Source organism: Oncorhynchus mykiss, chromosome Y (genome assembly GCF_013265735.2).
Source record: "Oncorhynchus mykiss isolate Arlee chromosome Y, USDA_OmykA_1.1, whole genome shotgun sequence".
NCBI classification, from domain to species: domain Eukaryota; kingdom Metazoa; phylum Chordata; class Actinopteri; order Salmoniformes; family Salmonidae; genus Oncorhynchus; species Oncorhynchus mykiss.
Window position 1 is genome coordinate 628,998 of NC_048593.1, and position 21,462 is coordinate 650,459.

Here is a 21,462-nt window from a genome sequence, read left to right on the forward strand (position 1 = left end):
ATTATGGTATGGTACGTTGAGTCAAATATAACCTATTTTTAAAACCTCTTATAAAGATGGTTTTGTAGCATAAACTGGGAATTTTATATTTTTGACAGATTTTATGATTGTCTGTTTCATATCTGCGAAGTAGTTAAAACGCTGTCAGTGCCTCTTTAGGTCACTGGTTACTTTGTATGCAAACATGAAATGTTTTTTGCAATGGGAAGTAATAGTTGTACATTTCAATTAGGAAATGCTTAATGGTTGTTTTTATATTCTTGTGACTGGCTTATTATGTCTGAGTTTATGGACTGCTTATCCTTTAACATCTTATTTAACATTTAGCTATGCAAGTCAGTTAAGGACAAATTCTTATTTTCAATGATGGCCTAGGAACAGTGGGTTAACTGCCTTGTTCAGGGGCAGAACGACAGATTTGTACCTTGCCAGCTCGGGGATTCAATCTCGCAACCTTTCGGTTACTAGTCCAACATTCTAACCACTAGGCTACATGCCACCCCCTCATACTGTGTGTGACTGCTGTCTTTCCATTGGCCCTATGCCGTGGTGTAGTGGTGCCTGGAGAAGTGGGTATACTCTAATTTGGCAAAAAAGTTCACAAAGGAACATTTTTGGATTTTCACTCAAAATCACATTTTTTATATATAAATCAATTGATGGTCTAAGTCCACAACAATGCTGAAACCACATCAATCTGATTGGGTGGGCCTGTCAGGGCCTGGCTCCCCAGTGGGTGGGCTTCTGTCCACCCAGGCCCATCCATGTCTACGCCCCTGATGCAAACAGTGCATCAGGACAATCATGAGTCACAAAAAGCCCACTAACCAACATGTCGGACTAAACTTGTTCAATACATGGTTTGCATGTGTGTAACTTTTTCAGCACATATTGTTGCATTGGTTAGCATTTACTGGTACATATAATTAGATGAAACCAGTGGCGGTTCTAGACCATTTCAACTGGGGGGGGGCAGTTGCATTAGACGTTGTTGTTGTCATATCTTTTTCAGCACTGCATTGCAGATCATGTTCATCATTTTTTTTTACCTTTATTTAACTAGGCAAGTCAGTTAAGAACAAATTCTTATTTTCAATGACGGCCTAGGAACAGTGGGTTAACTGCCTGTTCAGGGGCAGAACGACAGATTTGTACCTTGTCAGCTCGGGGAGTCGAACTTGCAACCTTTCGGTTACTAGTCCAACGCTCTAACCACTAGGCTACCCATCGTTGCCACTGTCTAATAACGGAGGTAAAAACAGAGCGATAGCAAAAATTTGTCATGGAAAAATTATTTCATACTCCACATTTAGGGGGGCCACAAGGGGGTCCAAAATTGTTGTCACAGGGGCACTCCCCCCCCCCCCCCCCCCTCAATGTCTGTTAGCTGCTCCATGCCAAAACCAGTTGACAGCTGCACTCTTCTTCGTTTTTTACTCCGCTGGTTTCGGGAATAAATTATGAGTCCTCACTGTCCCGAGACAGAGTCAAAACCAGTACAAATGTATCCGAGACGAGACCGAGAGTACTACAACACCGTTTAAAGGTCTGTTGAGTTCTAATGGAGTTGCTAAGAATGATACATATCAATTGTTTATTAACTGTAGTCTACACAGAATGAAAAGGCCCAATTGATTCATGTAAAATGTTTGAAATCCAAGCATATTTACTTTGTCCATAGAAGTATTGTAGATAGGCTGCTCTGTGTGGCAAATGAGGGAATCTGGCATGGTCTGAAATATCGTATCTGTCCTATTAGGGCGTCTGAGAGAGCATGTGCAGCGCGGTTGAGGCCATCTCCAGTTTGAAGTAGTACTTTTTCTTCTCCCACCACTTCTATGAGTTGCTAAACAATACTGCCACCTGGAGTATATTGTTTGAACAGGTATAAACCCACGGTTGACGATTTACTGCCACCTACAGCTATGGAATGTTTCCTCAGGTGTATAATTAATTGGCTAATTTATTGGCTAATCCCTCCAGATGACTTGGATGGAATTAGGTCCTTATGTGGGCACCCGAGTGGCGCAGCTTGAGGCGTCACTACAGACACCCTGGTTCGAATCCAGGCTGTATTACAACCGGCAGTGATTGGGAGTCCCATAGGGCGGCGCTCAATTGGCCCAGCGTTGTCTGGGTTTGGCTGGTGTAGGCCTTCATTGTAAATAAGAATTTGTTCTTAACTGACTTGCCTAGTTAAATAAATAAAAACTTAACCCATAGGAAGTTCCCACCCAGTTGACTACTTCAAGATGGTGAAAGTCTTCAATGGTGTTGCCAATGTTAAAACAGCATTTTGGGCACTGGAGTCCTATATCTATCTATATGAAAATACTATTCAACACTTTGGTAGTTCAAGTACAAAATATACTGAACAGAAATATAAATGCAACAATTTCTGAGTTACAGTAAGGAAATCAGTCAATTGAAATAAATTAATTAGACATGAATCTATAGATTTTACATGAATGGGTAGGGGTGCAGCCATGGGAGGGCCACTGGGGAGACAGGCCCAGCCAATCAGACTGAGTTTTCCCCACAAAAGGGATTTATTAAAGACAGAAGTACTGCTCAGTTTCATCAGCTAACCGGGTGGCTGGTCTCAGACAATCCCGCAGATGAAGAAGCCGGATGCGGAGGTCCTGGACTGGCGTGGTTACATGTGGTTTGCGGTTTGTGAGGCCGGCTGGACGTACTGCCAAATTCTCTAAAAAGACATTAGAGGCGGTTTATGGTAGAGAAATTAACATTAAATTCTCTGGCAACAGCTCTGGTGCCAATTGCACGCTCCTTCAAAACTTGTGACATCTGTGGCAATATGTTGTGTGAGACAACTGCACATTTTAGAGTGGCCTTTTATTGTCCCCAGCACAAGGTGCACCTGTGTAATAATCATGCCGTTTAATAATCTTCTTGATATGCCACACCTGTCAGGTGGATGGATTATCTTGGCAAAGGAGAAATGCTCCCTAACAGGGATGTAAACAAATTTGTGCACAACATTTGAGAGAAATTCGTTTTTTTTGTGTGTGTATGGAACATTTCTGGGATCTTTTATTTCAGCTCAAGAAACATGGGACCAACACTTTACATATTGCGTTTATATTTTTGTTCAGTATAGCATGCTCAGCTGTCTAATGGAAGGTATATAGGCTAAGAGTTATTTGTGGTCAACAAATAAATGTTTATATTGATAGTTCTGGTATAGAATGTTTAGAATATGGTCCATAATCAATATGCATTGATTCAAATAATCAATTTGAATTGTGTATCCAGGTCATCGTTGATCATATCAAACAATTCCTCATAATCTACTGTAAATGGCTTTTGAATATATACTGTGCGCCCAAGTGTTTTCAGCTACAAACATGCGCTAATGCTTTGTGAAACGTTGAGATTTCTGGTGCAGCATGTTGGGGGTTTCGCGCAGTGTCAGTGTCACTACATTACCGCTTGCATGCATTTATTGAAAGAACGGATTGCAATGTCAATCGGAGGAATGCGCTGATCTCGGGAACTATAGAGCAGACACAGGAGGGCCTAAATTAGCCTCATCGATGAGCCAAACTGAGGCAAGTATCTTCGTGTTATGGTCTATATTAGCCTACTAATGTTGACGCAAATATTATTTGGATATTGCTTGTTTTGTTAGGATATGTTTTGACCAAATGGGTGTAGCTTGCTGTAGTTCTTTTACGCGTTGTACACTTACCGTCAGAATGTGTATTCCATGGGCGCAATGAAAATGACAGGGCACCGGATAGGCGACATGTATCCGATTTGTGTGTGAAAAGTGTAATTTAGTCAGCAGGCGTAGGGATCATATTCAAACCATCTACCCAACATTGTTTTCAGAATTGTTAGTGGCGATATTACCGTTATGCGCATGCAATAACCTTTTATTGGATAGCCTGTTATATAGCCTATATTTTATTGTATACCCTATATATGGCAAAAGAGTCCCTACTTTATTATGCTGCGGGTGTGGTGTCAAGTCGGTTCCACTGGTTAGTCGGTCAGTATGGAGCAGTGCAGATTCTCAAATTGGAGTCCTTATTCAAAGATTCTGACACGTTGAGAAAAATCACCTATTTTCTTCCCCATGTTTTACCAATGGTTTATCCTCGATTCATCATGATTTAACATTAAACTACTATTGAGACTGTTACTAATATATATGCTCCACAACAAGGACCTCTTTAGTTACAGGCCCTTGAATAGATAATGAAGGGCTTGTCCTGCTGCATTGAGAGTGAACAGCAACATCTAGGTCCTAGGGACTTGAAAATACTTGTTCCTCTCCTGCTTCTTGTCAATGACACAGCTGGTTGATCCATAGAATTAGGAATCGGAATACTAATTAATTAACTCATGTAATTTAATAGGATTTCTATGGGTTTATCCGTGATCACTGGTGGGTCATGTTAATCGATAGGAAGACTAACCTACATAGTCTTACCGGTGTATGTGCTTTGTTATGGCACTCAATTGGAATCGGGGGGAAAAAAGCCCTATCATTGATGTGGCATTTTGCGGAGATGGTTGCAAGTGCTGGATCTTGAGTACTCATTTGTGTGTGTGTGTGTGTGTCATCCCCACCCCAGATGGAGATGTCTGCGGGTCCAGCGGAGGGCACGCACAGGACTGGTACGGTGAAGAGGAAGATGTGGGGGGGTCTGAGGCAGCAGTGGAAGCTACTGGGCCTGTTTGAGATCGACCAGCAGCACGATTTCTACAGCCTCACCTCTATGATGAAGGAAGGCCTCTCTGCAGCCGTGCAGAACACCATCGACAACCCACCACCGGTGAGCACCCACAGGTCATTAAATGTCATGCAAGTAAATATGCGTTGCTTTTTACTAAGCAAAAGTTCACACCTGTTTTTTTTTACGTAGGGGATAAAACACTCAAAACAAAGGCATGACAAGAGACTGTCATCCTTCACACCTCCTTTGCTTGTTTTTGGTACATCCCTCTGTGTTTAATGCCCTATGGGAATAACAGCTATTGTACAAACTTGCACAGGGGTACACCCGGTTCAAACACCTCACAGAGCAGGATTTTTTACAAGGGATAAGTAGTTTGAATTGAGCAGTATCTTTAGCTTGTGCAATCACATAGTGGTCTAAAGCTAACTGAATGGACCAAACAAACAAAAATGCAGACATCTATTATGTGCCATTGCCAGCATTTAAAATGATTGGTTGCAAACTGGTTTCATTTACCGTGGTGGCTGATGCCTCTCAATTCCTCCTCAATTTGCATCACCTATCGTGTTCCCCAAGAGGGCCATGAGAAGGCCAAGAGTGGGGCTGAGGCATGAACAAAAGGAGCTCATCAGAGAGAGCCGTGTTTTCTTTTGCAAAACGTTTTGCACCGTTTTCTGTTGCGCGCCCTAATGAACATGGCTCAGGCTAAGGCTGGATTCTAACCTGTTATTGTCATCCTCATTTGTTTTCCCATTGTCAAAAGATCTCTGAAACAACCATTTTGTTAAAGACATTAAGCCCCATTTAGACTTTACATCATTGAGGAGTCTTTGGATTTCAAACGGAAAACCTGCTCCCTTCTATCTGTCCTTAATAACTTGCCCTTGTGGATCTGAGAAAGTTTTGAGACGTTACCATATTGCTTACTCCTATCTGGTGGCCTCAGACCATAAAAGTCATCCGCATCAAGGGCAGAGGGAATGGGGGTAAGTTTACAGTTTGCAACGGAGTATTTGACTGAGCTATGGGAGGTGGCTATTAGTGGCTTGCTCTTTGTTTAGCCTTCTGCCTGCAGTGCTAGATGTTCCCCAATGTTCCCTAGGCAATGTGGGGTTGTCTGACCAACCCCATTGTTGTCCCTACAGAGGAGAAGGGATACAGAACACAGGCTGATATTAGAGCCAAGTGGAACGTAGTTGTTTGGATTGTGGAAAATTACACAAACACCTCATTTTATATTCCAAGGAAATTTGATTTGATGTAGGTGTATTCATGATCTAATTTGCAGCAACCATTATTTTGTCAATCGGTATTTGGTTACTCTGCCGGATCCTATGGTGGTGAATAAGAGGTCACAAGGGAGTTATTCACACACGCACGCACGCACGCACGCACACGCACACACACACACACACACACACACACACACACACACACACACACACACACACACACACACACACACACACACAGCATCAGACCCATTGAAACGGAGCCTACTGACTCAGCGTTGTGATACATGGTTGTCTCTTACTCACATATTCCCTTACACACACACACACTTCTTGTTGATCCACCTCTTGTAGCATGTTAGCCTACTTTTGGCTGGGGTGCCATGTTTATATTTCCTGAAATGTTCAGTTGAGTTCGACAGAAAAGGGATCTGTAATTTTTTGTTGTTTGTGGACTGTCATTGCTGTTAATGGTCTTTTGTGTTTTTCGCACTTAACAGTTTCCCATGTGTATCAATAATGGTCCACCACCCAAAGGACATCCAGACAACTTGACACAACTGTGGGAAGCATTGAAGTTAACACAGGCCGCCATCCCTGTTGACTGCTTTCGACACCTTGTAGAGTCCATACCCTGACAAATTAAGTCTGTTCTGAGGGCAAAAGGGGGTGCAACTCAATATTTGGAAGGTGTTTCTAGGTGACCATTTGTCATTTAATTGGGCCCCAAACCCTTCTCAAAAGATAACTGCATAATTAGTATATTTTCCAAGTAGTAATTATTCCCTTTCTTCTTTTATCATAGGATGAATTGTCGGAAGATGACTACAGATTGGAGGTCACTCAAATACATAAGGTATGTTGATTTAAAAAAATGTAACACAGTTGCAACACAAAAGGTACAAATCGGGAAATTCATATCTCACAATTTCAGTCTTCAAAAAGATGTGAACAAACAACTTTTTTCCTTATAGTGACATGGGGCCTCATTTATAAACCATGCGTACATACAAAATATACCACAAAATGCCAGTTACCTCAACAGCTGAACTTGACCGCCACGCAAACTTCAGACCATCTTCTTTTGGTTGATGTATTGTATTGCAAGTCGGCCTAAATATTTTGTGCAAATGGAGGATATGACACGCTTATTCATAAACAAATTCATAATAAGATGCATCCATTTGCCGTTAGTGAGAAGAGCAAAAATCACGTGTTTTATTTTTGGAATCTAAAATAATTAGACATAGGAATCTAATTCCTACTTATTTAATTTTCATAACCATTACAGAATAAATTCCTCACGTTTTCTGGCCGTGATGGGTTCATATTCCTGAAGTAGCCTACCACAAATGACCATGCGCATTTCTCATTTAATTGGACCTATGTAGATATAGAATATCTAGGCCTATTTCCAGTTTTGCTACATGTGATCCCATAGGCAGCACAGTTTATAACCTACAGATGAATTTAATAGGTGAACATCAAGACAGTTGATCTTTTACTTTTGAAGTACGCTGTATTCAGACCCCTTGACTTTTTACACATTTTGTAATGTTACAGCCTTATTCTAAAATGGATTAAATAAAATAAGAATCCTCAGAGCAATCTACACACAATACCCCATAATGACAAAGTGAAAACAGGTTTTTAGAAATGTTTGCACATTTATTAAGATTAAAAATGTAAATACCTTATTTACATAAGTATTCAGACCCTTTGCTATGAGACTCGAAATTGAGCTCAGGTACATTCTTTTTCCATTGATTATCCTTGAGATGTTTCTACAAGTTGATTTGAGTCCAAATTCAATTGATTAGACATGTAAATTCAATTAATTGGCCATGATTTGCAAATGCATAAACACCTGTCTATATAAGGTCCCACAGTTGACAGTGCATGTCAGAGCAAAAACCAAGCCATGAGGTCGAAGTAATTGTCCATAGAACTCCGAGACAGGATTCTGTCGAGGCACATATCTGGGAAAGGGTACCAAAACAGCATTGAAGGTCTCTAAGAACACAGTGGCCTCCATCATTCTTAAATGGAAGAAGTTTGGAACCACCAAGACTCTTCCTAGAGATGGCCCCCCAGCCAAACTGAGCAATTCAGGGAGAAGGGCCTTTTTCAGGGAGGTGACCAAGAACCCGATGGTGACTCTGACAGAGCTCTAGAGTTCCTCTGTGGAGATGGGAGAACCTTTCAGAAGGACAACCATCTCTGCATCACTCCACCAATCAGGCATTATGGTAGAATGGCCAGACTGAAGCCACTCCTCAGGGGGATCTGCAGAGAAGAATAGGAGAAAATCCCCAAATACAGCTGTGCCAAGCTTGTAGCGTCATACCCGTTGCTGCACAGCTATTTTCAGGTCTATCCAGAGATGTTGGATTGCTCAGTTTGGCCGGGTGGCCAGCTCTAGGAAGAGTTTTGGCGGTCCCAAACATCTTTCATTTAAGAATGATGGAGACCACTGTGTTCTTGGGGACCATCAATGCTGCAGAAATGTTTTGGTACCCTTCCCCAGATCTGTGCCTCAACACAATCCTGTCCCGGAGCTCTACGGACAATTCCTTCGACCTCATGGCTTGGTCTTTTCTCTGACATGCACTGGGACTTAATAAAGACACGTGTGTGCCTTTCCAAATCATGTCCAATCAATTGAATTTACCACAGGTGGACTCCAATCAAGTGGTAGAAACATCAAGGGTGGTCAATGGAAACAGGATGCACCTGAGCTAAATTTCAAGTCTCATAGCAAAGGGCCTGAATACTTGTGTAAATAAGGTATTTCTGATTTTTATTTTTAATAGATTTGCAAAAACTTCTAAAAACCTGTTTTTGCTTTGTCATTATTGGGTATTGTGTGTAGATTGATGGGGAAAACTATGAATTTAAACCATTTTAGAAAAACGTAACAAAAGGCTGTAACATAACAAAATGTGGAAAAAGTCAAGGGGTCTGAATACTTTCCTGTTTGTAGCCTACTGTAATTTGAATTTCAATTGGTTTTGAGTAGCCTAGAGAATGTTTCAGAATTCATGGGCAGTCCAGCATATTAAGGTTGGAGGGCAAAAGTCCATGCAAAACATTGTTGAATTCAACTGTTCTGCTGACAGGTCCACAACAATGTTTCATTGTTTCCTCTTTCAGAAACTGTCACATTCCTTTGTCAAATTTCAGCATAAATTACTGTTGTTGTTTTTTTACATTCTGCCAACACAGTAAATTGACCAGTAGCTTATGTAAGATATTTGACCATATTCCTAGGCTACAGTACTGCTGTTCGATAACAGCGCAACATCATAAGCCTATTTCATCACAGAGCCTATACTAAGTCAGGACAGACATAGAAACACAATGATCTATTGATAAACAAAATATTGAACAACAATTTTGTCTGTGCAAACAGCCGGTATTTAATATGGCTAAAATATATTGTAGAGTTCTTCAAGTATCAATTGTTGGACCTTTGTTGTTTCTTACCTACATAAATGTATCTACTACTGTTTGCTCATGCCAATATGATTTGAACTCATAAGAACTCTCTCTTTCTCTCCCCCTCTCTCTGAAGGCCTTCAGAATGGAGACGTTTGCAGGGCCAGTGTTTGTCAGCTTGCGTCGCTCCCTGGGGATGACAGAAAAGGAGTATCAGCACTCTCTCTCCAACGACGGTTCCTACCTGCAGTTCATCAGCAACTCCAAAAGCAAGGCCGACTTCTTTCTCACGTGCGTAGGCATATTCTACTCCTCTCATCTTTTTAAGTGGGAGAACTTGCACAATTGGTGGCTGACTAAATACTTTTTTGCCCCACTGTATAGTGCAAATATAGGAAAGATACTTTCTTACTCTTATCTGGCCAAAGTATATGCTCAAACACAATGCATTTCTCTTTCTCATCCAGGAACGATAAGCGGTTCTTTCTGAAGACCCAGAACAAGAGAGAGGTGCAATTCCTCCTGTCCAACCTAAGAATCTACATGGAGCACCTAGAGAAGTATCCTCATTCACTGCTGGTCAAGTTCTTAGGTAAGACACAGGACTCTGATCTTATAGTCCATTGGCCAGCGGGAAAATGTGTTCACTTTGGCAGGGGTGGCATGGACCCCAAAGATCTAAGGGGTCATCAAGTATGTTAGAATGGCTGGGGTGAGAATTTAGCATTTTTCAAACACCTGAAACAACTTTTTTCCTGCAATGTAGAGCCATAATCTTAATTCTTTGTAAAAAGATGTCTATTTATCTAAGCATACCTCTTGAGCTTTATGTATCCTCTTGACTGGTGGTTATTTTTTAAAGAAACTAAATATGCTTCTCTTCATCACTGCTAAAATATGGGTTAAAGAGTGTGAGTCTTATTCAGTACATTTGTTTATGCTTGCTTTTCTAAAGTATACCAATCTTGCCAGCAGGCATGCCAGCTAAGATAGTTAGAGTAGCTAGCTACTCTAACTTGATTGACTGTCACGTTCGTGTGTAGAGACGGACCAAGCTGATGTTGAGTTCCACATCAGTTATTAAAAGTGAAACTTAGTGAAACTTAGCAAAACAATAAACGAACAACGAACCGTGACTACAGAGGTGCTACGTACACTAACTCAAAACAATATCCCACAAACACTACTTAAATATGATCCCCAATTAGAGACAACCATTAACAGCTGCCTCTAATTGGGAATCATACAAAATCACCAACATAGAAAAACCAAAACTAGAACCCCGCATAGAAATAATAAACTAGACTGACCCCTCAGTCACGCCCTGACCTACGCCACCATAGAAAATAAAGGCTTTCTATGATCAGGATGTGACATTGACAGGGCTGGGGAGTAACTGATTGCATGTAATCAGCATGTTGTATGTGAGTCTAAGCAATAGAAGGTTTGCAGGGGGGAGGGGGGGGGGGGGGGGCTTATTTATAACCAATGGGATTTGGTTCATTTGCCCTTGAGCAAGGCAATTAACCCAAATTGCTCCTGTAAGTCACTCTGGATAAGTGTCTGCTAAAAACGACAAGTTTTTCTCATTTGAATTATTCCAGAGCTGGGTTCAATTTGAATTTGAAGGCAATCAATTCAGGAAGTTAACTTAAATTGAACATTTGAAAAAAAACAGCATCTATTTTCAATGAGGAGTCAGTTTTTACATTTTTAATTTGTAATTAAAATAACTTCCTGAATTGACTGCCTTAAATTCAAATTAAATTCAAATTGAAATTCAAATTGACCCCAGCCCTGGTTGATTCCCTCATAATCAGACGATTGGTTAGAATGTTATGTTGGAATGCTGTGTATATGACAGGATTCAAGACATATATTTTATATTTAACAATTATAGCATCATTTTGCATATCAGTATTATCACTACAAACTAGTAATATATCCCTTTAGGAATATTATAGATACATTTTTTATTGTTTGAAAATAAAACATAGAAATTAGGGATGCAAATACTGACCAAAAACAGTCATATAAATAGAGTTTTTGGCACATTTTACAAATATTTTACAAAGATGATACATTTTGCAAACCTGGCTAAATTGGTTGTGTTATCTTGATAACTATAATAAATGTTTTTATTATCATTAGGCATATTCTACTTATTATTAAAAGAGGCGTGGCAATGTCAGACCAATCCAAGTTAGAACAATGGAACTGGTTGGTGGCCATATTGGAAAATGTGTACCCTATAGCCTATGGTTAAATCAGCAATAGCTAGGCATCCTTGTTTAGACTTATTTTCTAGTTTTATGTAGGCATTTTGTGAAAATGGATTACCTGTATCTCATTGCTGGATGTAAGGCATTCCTATGGGATGTCATATACGGGGAAGGTTTCACATCACATTTCTTGATATTTAATATAATTTTAATTAATAGATATTAATCACATGGTGAATACTTTTAGAACATTTTCTATGTGTTTTAATATAATATATTTGAAACGGCTTCAAAACTCAATTCTGACTGCTTTTTTGTCATATTTTTACCACTTCTGGTAATATTTTGCTAAATACATATACAGTGAGCTCCAACAGTATTGGGACGTTTTGGTTCTGTACTCCAGTACTTTGAATTTGAAATGATACGATGACTGTGACATTTAAGTGCGGACTGTTAGCTTTAATTTGCGGGTATTTTCATCCATATTGGGTGTTTATAAATTACAGCACTTTTTGTACATAGTCCCCCCATTTTAGGGAACCAAACGTATCGGGACAAATTCACTTATACTACCGGTCAAAAGTTTAGAAACACCTACTCATTCAAGGGTTTTTCTTCATTTTTACTATTTTCTACATTGTAGAATAATAGTGAAGATGTCAAAACTATGAACTAACACATATGGAATCATGTAGTAACCAAAAAAGTGTTAAACAAATGAAACTATTTTATATTTGAGATTCTTCAAAGTAGCCACCCTTTGCTTCAATGACAGCTGTCACGTCTGCTTCCAACTCACACCCTCAAACACGTAGATCCCCTGAAAGCAGCTCACTCTCCAGATCCCAATCACCTGAATTCTAATCACCTGTTCACACACCTGTATGTCATTATCACACTATTTAGTTCAGTTCTTTGCACCCCATCACTGTGAGGTATTGTTTGTTTTGTGTCACACGGCTTGCAGAGCACTGTTGTCTCTGTGATTTACTCCTCCTGTGTATGATAGTTTTTGCCTGCCTCACTAACGATGCCTTTGTGTCTATTTCCTGCCTGTACATTAGCCTATCAGATTTCCTGTTATCTACCTATTGTCTGATCTCCTGGACTACGTTACGAGCCTTTTCCCTGCCTGTACTGTTGCCCTTTTTGACCCCCTGTGTATAACCTTCTGCCTGCCCCTGGACCCACCTACCTGCCTCCTCCTGTGTATGACCTTCTGCCTGCCCCTGGACCCAGCTACCTGCCTCCTCCTGTGTATGACCTTCTGCCTGCCCCTGGACCCAGCTACCTGCCTCCTCCTGTGTATAACCTTCTGCCTGCCCCTGGACCCAGCTACCTGCCTCCTCCTGTGTATAACCTTCTGCCTGCCCCTGGACCCAGCTACCTGCCTCCTCCTGTGTATAACCTTCTGCCTGCCCCTGGACCCAGCTACCTGTCTCCTCCTGTGTATAACCTTCTGCCTGCCCCTGGACCCAGCTACCTGCCTCCTCCTGTGTATGATCTTCTGCCTGCCCCTGGACCCAGCTACCTGCCTCCTCCTGTGTATAACCTTCTGCCTGCCCCTGGACCCAGCTACCTGCCTCCTCCTGTGTATAACCTTCTGCCTGCCCCTGGACCCAGCTACCTGCCTCCTCCTGTGTATGACCTTCTGCCTGCCCCTGGACCCAGCTACCTGCCTCCTCCTGTGTATAACCTTCTGCCTGCCCCTGGACCCAGCTACCTGCCTCCTCCTGTGTATAACCTTCTGCCTGCCCCTGGACCCAGCTACCTGCCTCCTCCTGTGTATGACCTTCTGCCTGCCCCTGGACCCAGCTACCTGCCTCCTCCTGTGTATAACCTTCTGCCTGCCCCTGGACCCAGCTACCTGCCTCCTCCTGTGTATAACCTTCTGCCTGCCCCTGGACCCAGCTACCTGCCTCCTCCTGTGTATAACCTTCTGCCTGCCCCTGGACCCAGCTACCTGCCTCCTCCTGTGTATGACCTTCTGCCTGCCCCTGGACCCAGCTACCTGCCTCCTCCTGTGTATAACCTTCTGCCTGCCCCTGGACCCAGCTACCTGCCTCCTCCTGTGTATAACCTTCTGCCTGCCCCTGGACCCAGCTACCTGCCTCCTCCTGTGTATAACCTTCTGCCTGCCCCTGGACCCAGCTACCTGCCTCCTCCTGTGTATAACCTTCTGCCTGCCCCTGGACCCAGCTACCTGCCTCCTCCTGTGTATGACCTTCTGCCTGCCCCTGGACCCAGCTACCTGCCTCCTCCTGTGTATAACCTTCTGCCTGCCCCTGGACCCAGCTACCTGCCTCCTCCTGTGTATAACCTTCTGCCTGCCCCTGGACCCAGCTACCTGCCTCCTCCTGTGTATGACCTTCTGCCTGCCCCTGGACCCAGCAACCTGCCTCCTCCTGTGTATAACCTTCTGCCTGCCCCTGGACCCAGCAACCTGCCTCCTCCTGTGTATAACCTTCTGCCTGCCCCTGGACCCAGCTACCTGCCTCCTCCTGTGTATAACCTTCTGCCTGCCCCTGGACCCAGCTACCTGCCTCCTCCTGTGTATAACCTTCTGCCTGCCCCTGGACCCAGCTACCTGCCTCCTCCTATGTATAACCTTCTGCCTGCCCCTGGACCCAGCTACCTGCCTCCTCCTGTGTATAACCTTCTGCCTGCCCCTGGACCCAGCTACCTGCCTCCTCCTGTGTATGACCTTCTGCCTGCCCCTGGACCCAGCTACCTGCCTCCTCCTGTGTATAACCTTCTGCCTGCCCCTGGACCCAGCTACCTGCCTCCTCCTGTGTATGACCTTCTGCCTGCCCCTGGACCCAGCAACCTGCCTCCTCCTGTGTATGACCTTCTGCCTGCCCCTGGACCCAGCTACCTGCCTCCTCCTGTGTATGACCTTCTGCCTGCCCCTGGACCCAGCTACCTGCCTCCTCCTGTGTATGACCTTCTGCCTGCCCCTGGACCCAGCTACCTGCATCCTCCTGTGGTCCTGTACAATAAACACCTGCTGCGCCCTGCTTGAAACCAGCTCTCTGTCTCCCCTCGTGTTCATTACAACAGCTTTGCACACTTGGCATTCTCTCAACCAGCTTCATGAGGTAGTCAGCTAGAATGCATTTCCATTAACAGGTGTGCCTTGTTAAAAGTTAATTTGTAGAATTTCTTTCCATCTTAATGTGTTTGAGCCAATCAGTTGTGCTGTGACAAGGTAGGAGGGGTATACAGAAGTTAGCCCTATTTGGTAAAAGTCCATATTATGGCAATAACAGCTCAAATATGCACAGAGAAACGACAGTCCATTACGTTAAGACATGAAGGTCAGTCAATACAAAACATTTCAAGAACTTTGAAAGTTTCAAGTACAGTCGCAAAAATCATCCAGCACTATGATGGAACTGGCTCTCATGAGGACCGCCACAGGAAAGGAAGACCCAGAGTTATCTCTGAGGCAGAGGATAGGTTCATTGGAGTTACCAGCTTCAGAAATTGGAGCCCAAATAAATGCTTCAGAGTTCAGTAACAGACACATCTCAACATCAACTGTTCAGAGGAGACTCTGTGAATCAGGCCTTCATGGTCGAATTGTCGCAAAGAAACCACTATGAAAGGACACCAATAATAAGAAGAGACTTGCTTGGGCCAAGAAACACAAGCAATGGACGTTAGACCGGTGGAATTTAGTCCTTTGGTCTGGAGTCCAAATTGGAGATTTTGGTTCCAACCGCCGTGTCTTTGTGAGCGCGGTGTGGGTGAACGGATGATCTTCGCATGTCTATTTCCAACAGTAAAGCATGGAGGTGGTGGTGTTATGGTGTGGTGGTGCTTTGCTGGTGACACTGTCTGTGATTTATTTAGAATTCAAGGGACACTTAACCAGCATGGCTATCACAGCATTCTGCAGTGATACACCATCCCATCTGGTTTGGGCTTAGTGGGACGATCATTTGTTTTTCAACAGGACAATGACCCAACACACCTCCAGGCAGTGTAAGGGCTATTTGACCAAGAAGGAGAGTGATGGTGTACTGCATCAGATGACCTGGCCTCCCAAATCCCCCGGCCTCAACAAAATTGAGATGTTTGGGATGAGTTGGACCGCAGAATGAAAGCAGCCAACAAATGCTCAGCATATGTGGGAACTCCTTCAAGACTGTTGGAAAAGCATTCCAGATGAAGCAGGTTGAGAGAATTCCAAGAGTGTGCAAAGCTGTCATCGAGGCAAAGGGTGGCTATTTGAAGAATCTCAAATATAAAATATATTTTGATTTGTTTAATACTTTTTTGGTTACTACATCATTCCATATGTGTTATTTCATCGTGTTGATGTCTTCACTATTATTCTACAATATAGAAAATAGTGAAAATAAAGAAAAACCCTTGAATGAGTAGGTGTTCTAAAACTTTTGACCGGTAGTGTATGTGTATTAAAGTAGTCAAAAGTTTAGTATTTGGTCCCGTAGTCCGAGCACACAATGTGACTCTACAAACGTGTTGAATACATTTGCTGTTTGTTTTGGTTGTGTTTCAGATTATTTTCTGCTCAATAAAAATCAATGGTAAATTTTGTATTGTGTCATTTTGGATGAACTTTTTATTGTAAATAAGAATATAATATGTTTCTAAACACTTCTACATTTTACCCCCTTTTATTATTCTTTGCCACCGCAAAGTGGACAAATATGTGAAATTTGGCCTGCTGGACCATGTTTGTAGTTGACTGAAGTATACATTTTTTTTGCTTTCAAGGTGTCCACAGGATCAAAATTCCACATAGGAGGAAGGTACTGACTGATTATGGATTGTTATTCATAGCCATATTGTTTATTATTATCATTATTTATTAGCTATAACTTAGTTTGTTCATGCCTTGTCTTACCTTTTTCACAGAAGTACTTTATTGTAATGCAGAGTGTTTTTTACCCTGACGATCGAATAAATGCCAGGTAAGCCTGTTTCAGAGTAAAACAAAACAGTCTGGTGTGAGAAATGTATTACAGGCACTGTGGTAACAACACTGTTAAACTGACTTTGTTGCTTGTTGTTGCAGGTATGACATCAAGGGTTGTGAGGTGAGCCGGTGGACAGACCCAGCTCCAGAGGGAAGTCAGGTTATCGTTGTTCTCAAGGACTTGAACTTCGAGGGCCAGTACATCACTTTGGGTAAGGGTAACGAATCCTGTCATAGTATGTTACAGAATGAGATATGTTATTCATGAGTACTGATTACAATGAAAGGAAATACCTTACCTTGTTTTAGTAATTGAGGTAAGCCAATTTGGCAATTTTTAGCATGTAAATCTTGGTGGGGCAAACCCCAAAAACTTTTGAGGGGATACATGCCAGCAAATACACTACACAACACTAAACAACACATTAATTGCACTATAACGGTGACAAACGATGCCCACAAACTTTTAGGGTGTACATAAAGCTGTCCCAATAGTAGTCCCAACAACTTACCATTGCTACAACTGGCAGACAATCAGCGGAGCCTTGTCTGGCAGCGACATTCAGCCACATTTATTGCCTTTAAAAAAACATAGCAGATATGGCTGACTTGGTTAAACAAATGTGGTTTCTACTGACAATTGAGATCTACAAACTATGGCATAAGGGGACGACGAGCAGATAAGAGGCAATTTCGATTTAGACATTAATGAGTGAGGTAGGACTGACAATATAACTATTTGTTCAGCACTTTTGAAATGTACAGCGGCAGAATTCAGAACATGGGCCGTTCTTACAGCATTCTCCATTTACACCAAGTCTGACCATAGAATAAATAAAGGAGGCATATAAGCAGACAATGAAAGCTCTTACAATATTCGATGATTACATTTCTCTAAAACAGACTATAGGCCACATGTGCAAGTCTGAAATAGTAGGCAAAATTATGAGGGGAAAAGGGACCAACTTATTATATTGAGGCACATTGGCTACTAACATCTTACTACACAACATACACTTAGTATTACTTTCTTAGCTACAGTAGACATGTCTCCTTGGCATATTACATAATTAATGCAGCAGCATACAATACATTTTTGGACACACTTTGTTGTGTGTTGTGCTCACTTGAACAGAAAGAGTTTTTGTTAAGTGGAACATTTTTGTCTGTCATTCTCTGGATTTATGGTGCTTTCAAGACAACTGGGAAATAAGAAAAAAACAAGCTTGAATCATGATGACGTCAGGGATCTTCCGGTCGTAGCTCTAGAATGAGACCTGAATTCACGATTTACAATTCCGAGTTGGATGTATTTTCCCAGTAGGAGCCTGTTTTTTCCCCGAGTTCCCAGTTGTCTTGAACTCACTGAAATCAGATTTGCCAATTCCGAGTTTCCAGTTGTTTTGAGCGCGACAGAATTGGAGTTGGATTGACAGCGTTGGAAGAGACTCTTAAACCCAGACTTGGGACCACACACCCACTCCACTGAATAGCAGGCTAGTGATTGCTTTGCAATGCTTGCAGTTAGCCACAGATTCCTTCCAAACCACTCACTGTTGAATTTGCGATTTCTAACTTTTTGTGTAATGTTTATGTTCAATGGTCGATGAGCACCAATATGTTTTATCTATAATTTCTCTTCATTATTTATCTTTATATGACAAGGACTAAAAAGGATTTGCCAGTAGATTGTCGACTTGATTCCTGATGATGACTGCTAGCTAAGATTTTGAAAGTATGATGTTGACATGAGTCCAATCAAATTTTTGAGCTCTACCCTTAGATTTGGCAGTGACGTAGTGTCCCAATGAGTGACAGAACACTGAGCCCAACCCTACACTCTGTATTTTCCGCTGGCTGCCCCACCAGCACAGAAAGCACTGAGCTAGGTTGAAACACCTACATTTTGGAGTTGCCTTAAAAAAAGCAAAAAAGAGACCATGTTTGTATTTTACTGAAAGTCACCCTTGATAAGAATGTATGTTGACCAATGTTTTTTTTAAAATACCTAGGGGCCTAGGGGGCAGAACAACAGATTTTTACCTTGCCAGCTCGGGGATTTGATCCAGCAACCTTTCGGTTACTGGCCCAACACTGTAACCACTAGGCTACCTGCCACCCCAAAATGTGGCTTTATTGACTCAATGATAATTATATATATTTTTTTACATTGTTTGCAAACTGATATGTAACACGTATTAATGCCAAAATAACATGCAAAACAAGCACCCCCCCCACCCCCCACCCCCAAAAAAGGTGGGGCTCAAAATGATGGGCGGCACTGGTAATGACACTGTAACGGGGTAGTAAGTGGTACATACAGTTATAGAGTCCAAACCAGTTTTGCAATATATGTGTTTGTGTTGATAGACCAGCACCGTCCATGGCTGCTCCGGCAGGTGGAGATTGACACGTCGTTCCTGCAGAGACTCAACGTGCTGGACTACAGCCTCCTGGTGGCTCATCAGCCCCTGCACCAGGATGAACGCCACCAGTGCCTGTCCTTCGCCACCCTTATCATGCGCACTAAAAAGTGGGTGGGATTTTTATTTTTGTATTATTTTTTTCTGTCTTTGATTCTTTCTTTATGTTTTAGTGACATATTCAGGCCTCAAAAGTGGTGTAATGTCGAGATCAATATTTTCCCCAGGTCCTGGTCTTTCTTCAGGACAAAACCAATGACTTCCAGGCATGTAGTTACCACAAATATACTTCTTGGCTATACAATAACATGCATAACCACCACGAGCAACTATCTAGTATTTGTCACAGTCAACTGTGGTATTTTTTTTAGGTTGGCCATGCTGCCTCACTCTTGGCTCTTACCCTCCCCTCTTTAACCTCTCAGGTAGACATGCTGGCTCTAATAACTTTGTTACCCTTCATAGAGATGGATAGAGGCTTTACTTACCACAAAGCCTGTTTTAACATGGGCAGCGCCATTGAGTGGAAGAAAATGGAACTGCCTATTTTTAATAGAGATAGCATGGGCAGTGCCATTGAGGGCTATCACAGAAGTGTTCATGGCAAAGATAAGTGTGCCCTATTTCTATATCTGTTACCCTCTCCTCTTTAACCTTTCAGGTGGCCATGTTGTCTCTAATAACTCTGGGTACCCCCTCTCCGCTTTAACCTCTCAGGTCAGTGATCACATGCTCAAGCCCCACCCATGCGGGCATGCCCACTGTTCCGGGGGCGGTCCCAGAGGAAGATTCCGCCCTGTTGGTATCAGAGATGGACGGCGGGACAGGAAGTTGCAGCGTTACTGAGTCACGGGTAGGAAGTGGCCTGGGCAGTGCCCCTTCCAGGAGACCCTGTACTGAGCAGCCGGTGGGAACGGTCACGGATTCGATGGAACTGCAAGACTTCCAGGCCCAGAACCGCCGGCTGCTGCCCAACTTCAGAAACCCGCTGCACGTCATTGACGGACCGGAGCATCGCTACTTTGTGGGCATCATCGACATCTTCACTGTCTACAGCTTCAAGAAGAGGCTGGAGCATTGGTGGAAGAGACTGCGGCACCCAGGGCAGGCCTTCTCCACCGTCAGCCCCCCCGCTTACTGCCATAGGCTCTGCCAGTGGGTACAGGACCACACCAGGTAGACTCAGAAAGAGGGGAGGATGAGAATGGTTACTCCCACTAGCACGCTGTCTGCCCAGGGACACACACGCACGCAAATACACACACAAAGACTAGCAACTGTGCCGCTGTTCAGAGACATAAAGCTATTCTTTTAAAGCACTGTAATTTCAGATTGACCAAGAGGCAGTTATTTTCATGTTTCCACATGTCCAGACCAAAGCCAAAACGAACAGAAACCATTATATTGAAATATATTATTCACCACAGCGGATAAATGGGTTCTCCCTCTTCATATTCTCACATTTTTTTTAAGTAACAAAGAAAAAGGTGCAACATTTAAAATCTAGTGCTATGAATTGATTAGCTGATTTTCCAAAGTATAATCGTTTTTGAATGGTTGAAGTTTAGTTTGTGAATCAGTAATGAAAACCAAAATTATTTTTCAAATTTGCCATCTGTTTTTAAAAAATATTTTTTTACGTTTGACTCCTATGGATTTTTTTTCTCCTAATTTAACTTTGACGTTTTGATAAATGTTGTATATTGTTGTATGTTTTTTTAAGTGCCTTTCTTAGGCACTTCTCAGTAGTTGGTATTCAGACTTACTTATGCAGGTGCGTAACGGGCTTTGCAGTCGTGGTTCACTTGCGCGCGCGCTGAATACATACACCTTTAAATACGGTGTACCTTTCATTTTGACGACATTCACTAGAATGGGTTCAGAATATAAGGATCAATGAATGAAACCCATCTAAAGATATGCATATTCGTGTCCATTTCAGGACCAACTAGTCGACCAACTATATTTATTTAGGCACATTTTGGGTTAAGAAAGTATGTATGAATCATAAAAAAGTACAGGGTTTGGAGAGCTTTGACACACTAAATGCAGTGCATTCGGAAAGTATTCAGACCCCTCGACTTTTTCCACATTTTGTTACATTACAGCCTTATTCTAAAATGGATAAAACAATCTACGCACAGCGTTGGATTAGTAACCGAAAGGTTGCAAGATCAAATCCCTGAGCTGACAAGGTACAAATCTGTCGTTCTGCCCCTGAACAAGGTAGTTATCCCACTGTTCCTAGGCCGTCTTTGAAAATAAGAATTTGTTCTTTACTGACTTGCCAAGTAAAATAAATAATGACAAAGCAAAAACAGGTTTTTAAAAGACATTTTTGCAAAATGTCAACAAAAAAAACCTGAAATATCATATTTACATAAGCATTCAGACCTTTTACTCAGTACTTTGTTGAAGCTCCTTTGGCAGTGATTACAGCCTCGACTTTTCTTGAGTATGACGCTACAAGCTTGGCACATATGTATT

At 42.3% G+C, this 21,462-nt stretch overlaps 1 protein-coding gene across 2 annotated transcripts; it reads left to right on the forward strand.

Annotated features, from left to right (window-relative positions):
- Positions 1–3,023: 3,023 nt before the first annotated feature.
- LOC110509496 (phosphatidylinositol 4-phosphate 5-kinase-like protein 1) lies at positions 3,024–21,129 on the forward strand. Of its 2 annotated transcripts, none has more exons than XM_021590391.2 (10): positions 3,024–3,572; positions 4,605–4,805; positions 6,747–6,797; positions 9,516–9,670; positions 9,847–9,971; positions 16,351–16,385; positions 16,492–16,547; positions 16,652–16,764; positions 18,923–19,085; positions 19,693–21,129. In XM_021590391.2, the coding sequence occupies exons 1-10, from the start codon at positions 3,558–3,560 to the stop codon at positions 20,153–20,155; spliced, it is 1,377 nt and encodes a 458-aa protein (XP_021446066.2). In that variant the 5' UTR covers positions 3,024–3,557; the 3' UTR covers positions 20,156–21,129. The 2 variants fall into 2 exon arrangements, with proteins under 2 accessions (XP_021446066.2, XP_036824079.1); XM_036968184.1 differs by lacking the exon at positions 19,693–21,129 and adding an exon at positions 19,203–19,428.
- The last annotated feature ends 333 nt before the right edge of the window (positions 21,130–21,462 follow it).